General features: G+C 41.1%; 1 protein-coding gene across 2 annotated transcripts in view; it reads right to left on the bottom strand.

Moving 5' to 3' along the window:
• The window catches only part of gpc5c (glypican 5c), a 105840-nt gene that overhangs the window by 68541 nt on the left and 23599 nt on the right, over window positions 1-13700 (bottom strand). For both annotated transcript variants that reach the window (XM_038718142.1, XM_038718141.1), the window contains exon 3: window positions 10895-11598. In XM_038718142.1, the coding sequence (XP_038574070.1) occupies window positions 10895-11598 (704 nt within the window). The remainder of the gene's footprint in view (window positions 1-10894; window positions 11599-13700) is intronic.

The following is a 13700-nucleotide window of genomic DNA, read 5'->3' as shown; positions in this document are numbered from 1 at the left end:
AACTAGCTAGTTTTGAGTGACAGACAGAAAGCAGAATTTGTGTGACTCAAGAATAGTACAAAAGGAAATAGGTGATGACACCGGACAATTTTTTCATGCACTCATGCAATTTAAGAACAATGTTACAGCAGATAAATGACTACATCAATCCCAGAACGTCTCTCCAGGGGGCATAGGTCTTACCTCTTAAGTCCCTCTCTTTGAGTCTCATTTTACATTTTTTATGAAACTAACTCACTTACAGCTGGGGCAACACTGAAAATCTAGCAAGAGATAGCTAGATTTTGAAAGTATCCAACCAAAAAAATCCCACCCCCTCCCTTCAAGTCTCCCTCCAAAGCCACTCTCCCAGAACACATTTTCATGAGTGTCCGCAGATAGGCAGTTAGGTAGGTAGACAGGCAGGTAGGCCAGCCAATCATTTCATTCGTACTGAATGAAATGATTGGCCATACTTTTTACAGTCCTGCGACAGTCACAGACTTTTTTAAATTTTGTGTCAGACAATTGTTGATTGCTGCACGGATGTAAACAGAATTTCAACAAATATAATAAAATATATTGCCTACCCAGCTGCAAATATATTTGTAATATACACAATTTTACTGGAAGTAATTCTGACTTAAGTCTGTAAGAGACAAAAAAAGAACACAAAGTTTAGTCAATTGTTATGTCCCGAAATGAGTTTATACATTACATGTTGCACAATGTAACAGATGCCATCACAAATATCTTAAGATGATGGAAATCTGTATCATTAGTAAAGGCTGATGGCACGAGTAGCTTGTGTGATTAAAAGGCCAATAGACTTGTTGATTCGATTGGTAGCTGATGATCTTTATGCTGTAAACAACTTAACTTATTCTTTTCACGTGTGTTCAGTAACGCTTCTGTTCTTATGGTCAGGAAAGATTAAGAGCTGGTGCACATGACAGCAGGCGGTTACAAGAAAAACAGCTTCAAAGACAAATGCGTGTGTGTGTCATATGAACTGTAAAAAGAAAATTCATTATCAATTAATTAATTTCTAAATATAAAAGAAAGCAAACATCATTAGTTTATGGGTGTTTAACATTATGTATGCTGGAGATGATAATGTGTTGTAGCTTTAATCCAAATTCACTTCACCAAAACATTCAGCACACGTATACAACACCCCCTGAACCACTTGTGGGCTAATTGTGACAGCTTTCCACATGGCCTCTCCCAGAAAGTCTTGAGTGAGAGAGTATAGATGATTTACAACATTACTCTCCCCTTCCCTTTCTTTTCTCTCTCTCCCAGCCAATAGTTCATTGCCGTATTTTTAGGTCACTCTTCATTCTTTCTAAATAACTGTGTCTCCATCTTTCTCTTTAGTCTTTACTCTGCAGTCTCTGTCAATCAGCCCTTACCCTCCCTCCCGTCTTTTTGTCTCTCTCTTATCCGAATGATGTCAGCGCTAATTAAAGAGAGACTAAGTCCCTCATATATCACAGAGAAAAAGTCCTTGAGATTCCAGTCAGTAAAGAGAACATTGAGTTTCTCTCTCCACACTGAGGCTTGTATACCCTGATTAAATCACTCACAGATGATCTAAAAATGAGAGGCTTTTTCCTTGTAAAAATGGGTGTCAACTTTGGAGTTTGTTGACAACATTTGTCCATCTCTGTAAACAAATTTACGAGAATTACAGACACAAAATGTAGCAAGAGGTCTCAGAGGATTCAAGTGGTGTTACACCACAGCGATGGAGGAAACGGCGCAGGAAAAAGAGACAGAGGAAAGTCAAGTGAGTTCATCTCGTCTGTGTCTGCGATATGGTGGAACATGCGCACACAAGCAAAGAAAATAAGCTTGTGGATAGAAACTTCGAGAGCCCACCTGTCCATTTGAAGCCTTCCAATGAACCAGCGATTACCACTAAAATCATAACACAGATGCAGTAGGTATTCGTGTTCACTTCACAGCAGCAGCTGCATGATATTATAATGCTAGCCAGAGCAAGGTGCTCAAAGGCCAGGCCCGTGAGCACCCAGTCATCAGGTGAGGTTGTTGGGAGTATAAGGACACATAAAGGGTGAAAGAGAGGGAGCGGGAGGAATATAGAGGAGTAAGAAGGACAGCTTACAAAAGGGTAAAAAGGCCACGTTGCCAAGTGTACTGATGCAATGGATTGAGAAACCACAGTGAAAAAGCAGAGAAAGCCCAAAGGTGACCTGTTTTACTGAGAAATTACGTTCTAGTGATATCTACAGTGGTTCACAACATATCAAGCATAGCGTTAGTTCAGGTAGGCAACGAAATCAAGCTCAGCTCACAATGTTGCTGCTTCCTCTACAAGCAGCTTGTTATGCGCCGCCACCCCAGCTCCTCCTTTCATGTCATTCTGTTAGTAATGCCTGCTCTGTTCTGTTCCCTGAGGGGTCTTTACTGCTGCACTCTACCTTTCCATGTATGCACATGGATGGGCAGGGACATACTCTCCCTGCCTTATGGCTTTTCTACGTAGGCCCGTGGGAGGGCAGGGAGGTGTGCTCCCCCTGCCTTATCAGGCAAATATCAGTTTCTTTGAATTTGCAAAGATGCACAATTATTTAGAAACAAATTATCAAAAAAGACTTCATCAGCAATCCCAGAGAAGCGTCTTTTTTTCTGAAAAAGATGCAGTGTCGTTTGAAAGAGTTGGTAGTTGACAGAAGCAATATTACAGGATGAGGTGTCCTGATTTACTAGATAACGGACATGGTGGAGGCACAAACTCTGCGCCATGTCACAGCAATTTTCTCTGTCACAAATTAAATGCATTGCCCTAATCATATAAAGGTGCAGTTTGCTCCCGTGACAGACTTTGACCCATATAGTGAAGACCTATGAATAAGAGATTTGTAGCTGATATTATTTATATTATTATATTAGTCATGTAAACGACAGCATCAACATAGTTGTTTGCCCGTCAACCCTCTTTCTTTTTCCTTTCATCTCTCTCTCTGCTGTCATTTCTTGTTCTGTGTGAAACAGTCCATCTGAGTAGGGAAAGCCCCGCCCATCATTTAGAGTCCCATCAACTTATAATCAACTACATATCTGGGTAATTACATGATTTCTGGAATTACATGATTCCACCAATCCAAGTCATGGGTCACAAAAACAAATAATATACTGACGACCACTGCTTTGTGTTCAGATCCAAATTTAATGTCCCAGCAACCAATCATATGGTTGCTGATGGTTGCTGCAACCAATCATATGGTTGCTGAGACAGAAGAAATGCAGGAACTTTGGTTGTCTTTGAGGGCTGCTGCATATTATCAGCAGCAAGGGAGAATGAGAAGGACAGCAAAAGATGTGTGAGGGTGGCTGAGGAGAACAGACGCTGCACCCACCATCATTAGCTAATGGACTGCTGAGTAAGTCAGTCAGTCAGCTTGAGTGTTAGACGGAGTGCCAAAGGCGCACACAACTTAGAAAGATGGGTTAAGCGTATAGATTGGCCATGGGCGCATTTTGGGTCAGCTACCTTTCTGCTAACAGTCGCACATATTAGATTCAGAAACCATATATAAAGACCTTAGCCTGTATAGCTAATCATTTTATATAAGGTGACCTCCAGAGGTGTTTTCAGCAGTTCATGTCAGAGTATATATCAAAAAGTTAAAAAATTTTCTGCGTCTTTCTATTCTTGCCTGCACACTAAGTTATCATTCGTTTTTGTTAACTTAAGTTGTTGTTTATTTGATAGTGACAATGCAATTAATATTGTATTGAAACATAGTAGACATTTTAGCATGTTTTTTTTCAACCTGCACAAAAGTACAAAATCTAAAATGTCAGTTGAATTACACAGTGCAGTAAGTCACACATACTGTAAAAATACATTATATATCATCCCTGTGGTCCAACATCAAAGTGCCCTGTAAAATGCAATGTCCATGAATGGTCACAATAGTAACTGGTCAAACATTATTAGCATTCAATAATGTTTTTTGTCAGTAGACCTTAAAATAACTGTGATAAGGACTAGCATGAGCTCTAGTTACATTTTAGCTGTATGTGTAATGATCTTAGTTTGCTTGAATTCATTTGGCAGTGTATGCCATAGACTCTATCTCTTTACAAAAAATAGCTCAAAAGTAGCTAATTATCTGGGGAAAGCTTATTTAAACATAAACAGATGAATTAAGACAATAAACACCACATGCATAAATACTTTATCTATCTGTAAGGGTAAGTAATGTTTTACAGCAATTACAACTTCATCTTTACAGTACTAGCAATGTCCATGTTTTTGTTCAAGTACCACTGTTATCATACAGCATAACATAGCACACAGCAATTTCCTTGTCTTGCATATATTAATTAAATGGGGAACACAAAAACTTTGTTGTGTTAAAGAGGTGGTATTATGCTTGTTGGCTTTTCCTCTCTCCTTTATTGAGTTATATATCTTTTTTGTGCATGTAACAGGTTTGCAAAGTGAAAAAGTCCAGCCCAAAGGGAGTTCCCATCTCCCACAGAAAGCTCTGCTCTGAACTGCTTGAAAACAGCTTGTTTGTAGTCCAGCCCTTCACTTCCTTTACTTATGGCGTCACAATGAAAACGCGTCATAAAGCTTGCCAAGCGGCTAGCGGGGGTCAGGCACACCCTCAAACCAAGCTAGTCTGAGCGGAGGCCCTTTGGCTCGACTCGCCTTTGTTTGGTTTTCCATTGTAGAAAGTTTTACCTGTACCTGCTTCCAGGTACATTTTTTCGTATCACCTCACCTCCATCGAGGTTCCAAGCGATCACTGCGTGCGCCAGACAGAGGCCAAGTTTTTGTATGGAATTTCATCACTAAATCCACTTTTTGAGGTGAGAAATCAGCTGTGTAGATTTCGAATATTGACAGTTTTACGAGAAGTGATGGCGGAACAAAAATGTCATACAGACCACTGCAGCAACAACAGCAGAGGAAAACACAACTGGAAGGTTTTCATACCGCTTATCTGTCTTTACAATCTGAGGAATGTTAAAACGTTTTAACTTAAAATAGAGAAAGCTGTGTGAATCGCTGGTGTGTGTGTCGCATTGAACATTACGTTGCGGCAGTTGTGTGTGGCGTCGCTATGACGGCAAGCTACATACTATCTCTGGGTACTACCTTCAGTGGAAAACGAAGCAGTCAAGTCTATCAATTTGCTCTATGGTAGCATTTTTCAGCATTTTTCAGTTGCAGTCTGAAGCGGCTTTGATTTGGATCACACTACCTTGTTTCTTATGACCCGCCCTTCTCTGCTTCTGAGTGGCTAGTAGTCCTTACCTGGGAACTGTGCATGTGCAACTCCCAACAAAGATTTTGTACAAGCAAGATGCATCACTCTGTAGCTCAAGAGTGGAGCGTACAACACATGGGGTGAAAAGAGGAGCTGCAGCAATGTGCAGTATGAGAAAAATATGGTGTATTTTGAAAATTCAACCATGTAAACCTGTTCTGGTACAACCCCTAAATAAGATTTTGAACCTGAAAATGAGCATAATACCACCTCTTTAAGAACTTTGTTAGTGAGAGTTGATGCTAAATTAGAGTGAGCAATATGTTTTTTTGTTTATGTTTGTCTATTCACAAAATTTAATACCTAACCAATAAAGGTAACATTATTATTATCTATAATGCAAAAAAAATCCAATATTGCCCTAAAACCTAAAAGGCCACAGTATTAACCGTATGACAAAATCTGATCTATACACAGTATCATTTTGCCATTTTGCTGAAACCATGAAAATACAGGGTTGCAGAGAATTGCACAGGGAATGTAAAATAAGAAACTGTGATGACAACCAAGTTTGTTTTCACACCAACGGTATTCCTTTATTTTATTGTGGGATAGAGTAAAAGAAAAAGCGTTTGCCATGTATGCCACTGCAGTCTGTTGAGGTGCCGCCGTGGTGAATGGAAACCTTCCATTCATCCCACTGGCCCTTGTTTCCATTATCTAAAGGCCCAGGCTGCTATTATCATTCCTCCATAAGACTGTAATGAGAAGCTGGGGTAAAACCAACAAGCGGATAAGGTAGACCTGCATATAAACTGCTCTAATCTTGACTGGTACTATTTTCTCATAAACAGACTGTAAAGCTCTCAGTGAGTGAGTAAGTAAAGGAGTGAAGTTGTGAGTGAATACATGCTTACATGAATTCTTGCTAAGTCTACTCATCTTCAGCAAGTGCAATATATAAAGTTCATCGCTAGGTCCTATAATCTATATAATTTTTATGGTCATGTGATTAAACAGCAGTTTTGTGGCCTCTCAAGCACAGTCTGGATGGAGAAACTCTAAAGCCTGGATTCCACCGGGGATGGCTGTCCCATTGTGGCTGTGAAGCAGAAACTAGAGCTGATTGCAGACATTCTTCAGAAGTGGCTCTTCACTTTACTCAGCCGAGAATAAATGGCTAGTCTATTTTTGATGGAAGCCGCGTCAAGCAGCACAGAGCAGATCAAAGTGGGCAGAAAGTCAGACACAGAAACGGTGTAGAGAATACGTCAATTTTCAAAATAAACACTCGACCGACTCGCAATTATATATCAACAATAAATACAATTGAAACAGATCTAAACATCTTAAATATGTAGCCAACTCATGCATTGTAGGAGCACAAAAATCAAGGGAAAATAATCAAATCAACTAAATCTGAGCAAGTCAATAAAAGACAAAAAACGTTTCTGAAACACTCCTTGCGAGGTATGAAGCCGTACAGAGGATGGAATAAAATCACGTCACAGATGAGTCATTATTGAGCCGTACCCAGTGGAATTAAGGTATAAGATGAATTCAACAGGGCAGCATTCAGAACAAGAAAACCTCACAAAAAATTGGAGCTACCATTTCCACTGGGGCCCAATAAGAGTAGCCACTTTTACTGGATATTTTCCAATTCTCTCCTAACTGTGCCTACTCGACATAATCCAGCCCAAGGCTCCCCCAATATCCATAACCATAACCACTTCCCTTTGACCCTCGTTCACGCTCCATCTCAATAAGAGCAGGAATGTGTAAGAACAGAACCTATCCTTCTGCTGCCACACATAACTATCAATGGCTGCCTTTCAGTCTCACGTGCGCTACTAGTATTGTCACAGGGTGGGCCGCACATCTAGGCTCCTTACAGGACTTCTTAAAACCTGATACCTGCACATGCCATGGGGATGTGTGTGCGTATGTACAGTATATGTGTTATGACCCAGGTCCTACCCTATGACGTACTGCAACATATAGTGCAGACTCTGAGAAGTCTGCAGCTCTCTAAGTGAGAGAGAGAGCGACCACAAAATGGTTTTGGGATAACATCCCAGTGTAAAACCACACAGTCACAATAATTCCTTTAATAATAACTCCATATAATATTCTGACTCGGCAAAAAACAAGAGTTACTTCTTTGTGCTTGACTTCATATATACAGCATAACTTAAAATCAACAGAAGGTCAAGCAAGGTACTTTATTTGCTCTGCAGTAAGATAGTAAGGATAATATATAAGAAATTAAGAAAATGGGTGTTTAAAATTGGGTGTTTGTCTGGGAATGGGGTATATAGAGGTGTAGGGGTGAAGGTGGCTATGCTGACACAGTAGTTGTGCACTTGTGACTTAACAGTTTTTCTTGACAGGCCACTGTGGCTTTATAAAAACACACATTTAAAAAGGCCCAGGTTCTAGATAATACATGGTAATAGAACTGTGTTATTCTGTGTGTAGGTAAGTCTGTGTGTGTCTGCGTGCTTAAGTGAGTCAGTAGACTTAGCTGATCATGTTTGCTCTCTAGCCTGGGTGAATGCCCACGTGAATCAAAGAGAGCGCAGAAAATGGGAGCCACCAGTGTCCGGCTGGGGTCCACCTCCTTTATCAGCAACAATTCTTTTGCCCCCCCCCCACCTCCCCGCAGCTGGCTGGGTCTAGTTTGTATGGCCTAGCTGGAACCCTTTCAATCCTGTCCCACTTGTCCCCGTGCTGGACTCCCTTGCCTGCCACCCCATGAATACCAAGCAGGCATACACACACACACACGTAAATACACACCCAAAATACAGGCTGGGTTTCTCTCTGCATAGTTGTATTAGGCCAGTCTCTAAGCCTGGCAACCAACCCTCCTCTGTCTACGTGTGCATGTGTGCATACAGTAAGTGTCTACGCATTTCGATGTCTGTTTTTAATGAGTGTTTAATGTAGAATTCTTTAGGCTCTGTGATGCTCCCAACTTGAAAGAGACCACACCAGTGGTTTCACATGTTTAAGCCCATTAACTACAAATTACTTCCATTTTATGTTACTGCCAACCATTTTTCACTAGAATTGCTATACATGTTAAATGTGTTTTTCCACCTTCCAGGCAGACATTCGTTATGTTTATCCTAGTACACTATGAAACTTTACTTGCAGGGAGAATTTAAACTTGCTTGACAAAGACGGTATGTCACAAAGGATACCTTGTCATAAATATTCTTTGCCAAACTTACTTCATTGTTGCATGCTGATCACTGCATTTGTATGCAGGAAATTCAGAATGAGATATCAGAATCTGAAGACTTGAGATTTGGCTTGCCGTCACAAGGTATGTTGTCAGGAAACTAAACCCAAAGGACCAACAATAATAATAGTAATGGCACAACATTGTAATCTGTCTTCACAAAGTAATGAAGTGAGGAACTCTCCCAGGAGAGAACATAAAACAAATTACAACCAGTATCAAATGGCCATAGGTTCTGAAGGCATTTTAGCCGACAACACACTTTTACAGAGAAAGTATAACCTGAATATTTTATTCTGAAAAATATTGAATTCTGTAAAATACTTCAGAAACTAAGATACGGTATGTTTTGGTAGATGCCTAGCATTAATGCACAGTGTAAGGCAGACAAGCATTATAGCACACTACAGTACTATACTTACTTATGTAAGTATTTTTGTTGTATTATTAATTACAACTTGAAATTCAGTAATTACAATACAGTTAGTAATCGCCAGTTATTATTAGCTACTTTGACATTTTTCGGGGGGTACTACTACTTCTTTGTTTGTTTTTGTGCGTTCACTAGAGAGTCTGATTGCGTTCACTAGAGATCTGAACTATACATGACAAAATAGCTAATTTAATCCACTAACAGCTTGCATGTTATGGCTTCTATAGTGTCGTCTTACATTTCCAGTCCAGTTATTGGAACAGTTCCAGCGTAGACTGCAAGTGGTCCCATTAAATATATTAGAGAACAACTGCACCCTACATGACCCTGTCAATATTTGAAGCATTGTTCTTCCCTTCCCATTTTCAACACAGTCCATATCATTGAAAGCTATTGTGAGTAACTCAAGGTGTTGACAGGATGTGAATCATAAAAACTCATATCTGTTACCTGTCATGGCCAACTAATGAGTTTGGGGAGAGGTGGGGATAAGGATAAAAGAGACACAGACTGGGAGAATAAAAAGAAATAACACAAGTATTATTCACACAAGTCAGGGGAAGTCCCGGCACCTACACAGTAAAGGGGGCCACTAGAGGTAGTGGAAGCATGATGTCCAGAACTATCCAGCTCATGTCCTGGGAGACACACGTTTATAAGTGCTCCTATAGATTGATTTTATTATTTAAAAAAACAGTGTATACACATGCACTGCACCGACAACCATGGCTGACATTTAGAGGAGAGACAGAGATGCCAGTGAGAATTTAGTCCCATTCTTCTCGATGATCTACAAAAATCTTTGGCCAATCACCTTCTGCTGTGTATGAGTCACATGACCTGCATGCACGCCTCCACCATTTGGTTTTGGTAAAAATAAGGTACTATGAATATAAAGATCGCAGTGCACTGTGTTTACTGACAAATCTTTTAGATCAAATAAATTACAGACATGCAAACAGAAATACTACCCAGTATCGCATCTAGGGCTGTCGTGACAACTACAAAATTGAAATATCGCGCTACTGGCCAAGCCTACCAAGGAGGATGGCAAGCACCACAACAATGTTCAAACTTTACACTTCAGTGCGTGTTAAATTAATAAATTAGTGCTTCAAAAATTCCACAAATCTAAGGAGCTCTGTAATGGTTCAAGGATAGATCACCATGGGCTGTACGCAACCCGACTTAAAACTTGGAAGCTGTAAGTGTTGCTGTAAGAGATTCACAGACACATTTAATATGCTGTATGGCACTAAATGACTCATTGATCAAAAATGGCAATAATACCGCATAGCCCCAACAAATTACCGTGGGGGAAATTACTTCACCGCGACAGCACATCGTAGATATGTTACTTTGAATGCAGGGATGTGTGTAAGATGAGGACTATTAACATTTTCAGCCACGGTACAATGTTTTAATATAAAAAATTAAACACAATCGCAAATTCTAAATTCAGTAACCTGTCTGGCAGTCGTTCATGAAACTGTCTTCATGTTGTGAACATCTGACTTAAAACCGCATTTAACATAAGGCATATGGTAGTACTCATGGGATGCAAGAGCACCAAATCCCCATTTCAGCCATGACTTTTCTCATTTTCATCATAGTCAATGAGGAATTTATAATAGCCCCCCTACAGTCAGAACCTAAACAACAATAATGATTTTTAGCTGTCTTGCCATTTTGGAAAATTATTCCCTCTCTAGCCTCAGCTCAGCCTGCATTTCTTTGGAGGAGACTGACTGAACCTTTTGTTTTCTATGAATAGTTTTTCAACACTGTGCAAATATTAATTTAGTGTGCAGGGCTCTTTGTTGCATTGTTGTAAAACCATAACCCACAAGCAGCCTGCAAAATCTTTCCAATCAAAACACTGACCATAGCCAAGGTATATGAATAAAACAAAGATGTTAAACAAAAAGGTTTGGAGGCTTTTTGCGAGTGCCATTAAAGCTAAATCTAGTATGTACTCACCGTGGCAGTGATGAGTGGACCATGGAGCTGCGCATAGAGCAAGGCCTCATTAACGTGCCCCCTAACCCCCAGAAGGGCTAGTTCCAGGCTGTGGTGCCCAGCCATGGCGTGGGTTAGTTGCTCCAACAAGCTGGTATACCTCCTCCAAGGCTGATCCAGCTCTGACACACTGGCCAAGCAGCCTCGCATTACATTCAGACAGTAGCCCACGCAGGGCTTGATCAGGGTCAAACCTCTGCAGTGGGAGCAGTACACCATCTTCACCAGGCCCTTCACACACTCTTTGCTCAGACTGATGTGTTCGGTGGCATTCATCACCTCCAGACCCTCCTCCAGGGCCAGGCCCAGATGCCGCCCGGCTCCCAGCGCCCCAGCCAGCTCTTGGGCCATGACTGCTGGATGGGGCCCAAAAGGGTTGACGTCCTGCCTGATCATACGAAGACAGTCACCCATTTCACCGCCCATCATCATACTGCCATCAATGCCTGGGTTGATGAGCCGTGCGTAGGCGAGTGGGAAGAGGTTGTTAAAAAATTGGTGAACTGCCACCTCCACAGAGACGTTGGCTCCGCGGAGGTAGAGGGAGAGTGAGGAGAAGAGTTGATTAACATGGGGTAGGGCATGGCGAGACACGGATGAGTAGGTTCCCTCCAACAGAGAGCTAAGGTGGCCCTGAGAGAAGGATAGAAGGTACTGGAACATGTCTGCAAGAAGAGCAAAAAATAAATATACATCAGAAATAGAAGAAAAGACAAAGGAAGACATTTTAGATGACATTAAAATTGGGAATCATCCATGACATAATCTGGAAGCTCTCCGGGAAGTGGGTAAGGCATTCAAAATGCAAACAAATATTCAAACCCTTTCTCCTAAAAGTGTGGCTTGTGTGTTTCAAAATGTTGGGTTGAGAAACCAGTGTCAAGTTTCCCTTATCATGCAGTTGGATCATTGTGTATGAATTCTTCATACCAATAAGTATGACTTAAGTAGACTGTCTTTGCCTAGAGAGAGAGAGGGAGAGAGAGCGAGGGGGGAAGAGAGAGAGAGAGAGATTCAACGTCCTGAAGTTCACATTTTTTGTGGCAAATACTGTATGTTCCAGATTTTACAGGGGTGTCTGAAGTGCTACCAGCCTAACGCACACACACACGCACACACACACACACACACACACACAAAACAGTTGAGTCATCCAGTTCTTATGTCAGTTCCTGGTGAGCAAGTGAAGCTGTAGTCCCAATGAAGTGCCACTTCAAGGTACTGTTGCAGAGTAGAGAGACAGAAATGACACAGGGTAAGCGGGGGAGGGGGAAAAATACATGAAATTTTGAAAAACAGCTGCCTCTATTCCCAGTTCATTTTCTCTCCCATTTCTCCAACATACCCCTCTGCCTATGAGAATGGTTAATTGTGGAATAAGAGTCTACTTCAAAATTATGCAAATATTAATTTGATCGAAAATGACCACATAGGAACAAAAAAATGGCCATTCTTTCTTATCATCACACACCACCGTGCAACCTAACACATCCTTTTGTCCCACCGTCCCCTCCACTATACTCATTCACTTATTCTTGTAACCCTCTGTCTTGTCCTCCTTCTCAGCAACTCTCTACATATTCTCTTCTGCATGCAACTGTGTGGGACTGTATGGACTGTACATGTATGTGTGTGTGTGTGTGTGTGTGTGTGTGTGTTTGTGTATGCGTGTCCTGGACACAACACTCTCCTCTCGGGTGTGATGTCAGCTTAAAAGCATGCCAGGACATGAAGGAGCAGTAGCAACTGTACAGAAATTGAGACAGGAGAAGGAGGGTGCCAACATACCCCCGCCACATTGTACACACACACACACACACACACACACAGTACATACATGAAATGAAAAAAATCTAAGCATAATCCCACATTATATGACAATTCTGCATATGGTACTAACTGCTAACCAATTGTAATTTATCACGCACTTTGGGCTTAAGTCTTTATAAATCTGTTTGCTTGATGGTAACGCTTACATATTCATTCATAAAGAGTACCTTTCTCATAGCGAATCTATCTTAGCACAGTGATTGTTACCAAAGGAGTATGTGTGTGTGTTTGTGTATGCGTCCAACCCCTCCCAGCCTACAGACAGAAGGATAACAACAGCCATGTCCTCTTCAACAGCTGCACTAATATGACCGCTGTCTGTGACACACAGGGACTCCCCACTGGCCAGTAAAAGGCACAACTCATTTATAATGCAGCAGAAAACACCATCGCCATGATCAGAGCTGCTACCGCACACATAACATTTAAAGTTGTAGCCTGTTAGGGTTTGAAGAGCGTGACTGCATGTGACAGAAATAAAGCAGACAGACATGACAAGTCATCAGTCTGTTAGGGGTTATTACTGTAAAGCAAAGAGTGACGAGTTGCAGTCTGCCTGTAGGCTGAAAGAAAGACCTCCAGAGATTTCCAGCAAGAGACAGTCCAAGAACAGCACAAAAAAGGAGAAACACATAATGAGCATTAGATTAGCAGAAAAATTGTACAGTTTCAGTTCCATTTCAATGTCTCCTAAACTCTTGGGGCTGCAGAGATGGTACCAGTGTGAGGTCTGTCTGATTGCCTGCCAGTCAGACCACAAAGCTCAATAGCCACACATACAAGATGTACCCAGAGGGTTGGGTTACATGGCATTACATAATGTTATTATAAAATTATCAAGCTCAGAAATACCACGGTTTAATATTACTCTCTGTGAGGCTTGGTGGGGGTAAACACAAATCTAGACCAGTCTACATATCAAGACAATTAAGTTCTC

The sequence above is a fragment of the Micropterus salmoides genome, unplaced genomic scaffold (genome assembly GCF_014851395.1).
Source record: "Micropterus salmoides isolate LMB-PRFRI ecotype aquatic unplaced genomic scaffold, ASM1485139v1 Ms_hic_scaffold_14, whole genome shotgun sequence".
In the NCBI taxonomy this organism is placed as follows: Eukaryota; Metazoa; Chordata; class Actinopteri; order Centrarchiformes; family Centrarchidae; genus Micropterus; species Micropterus salmoides.
The sequence above is the reverse complement of the archived record's forward strand: the minus strand, read 5'-3'. Positions and strand labels throughout refer to the sequence as shown.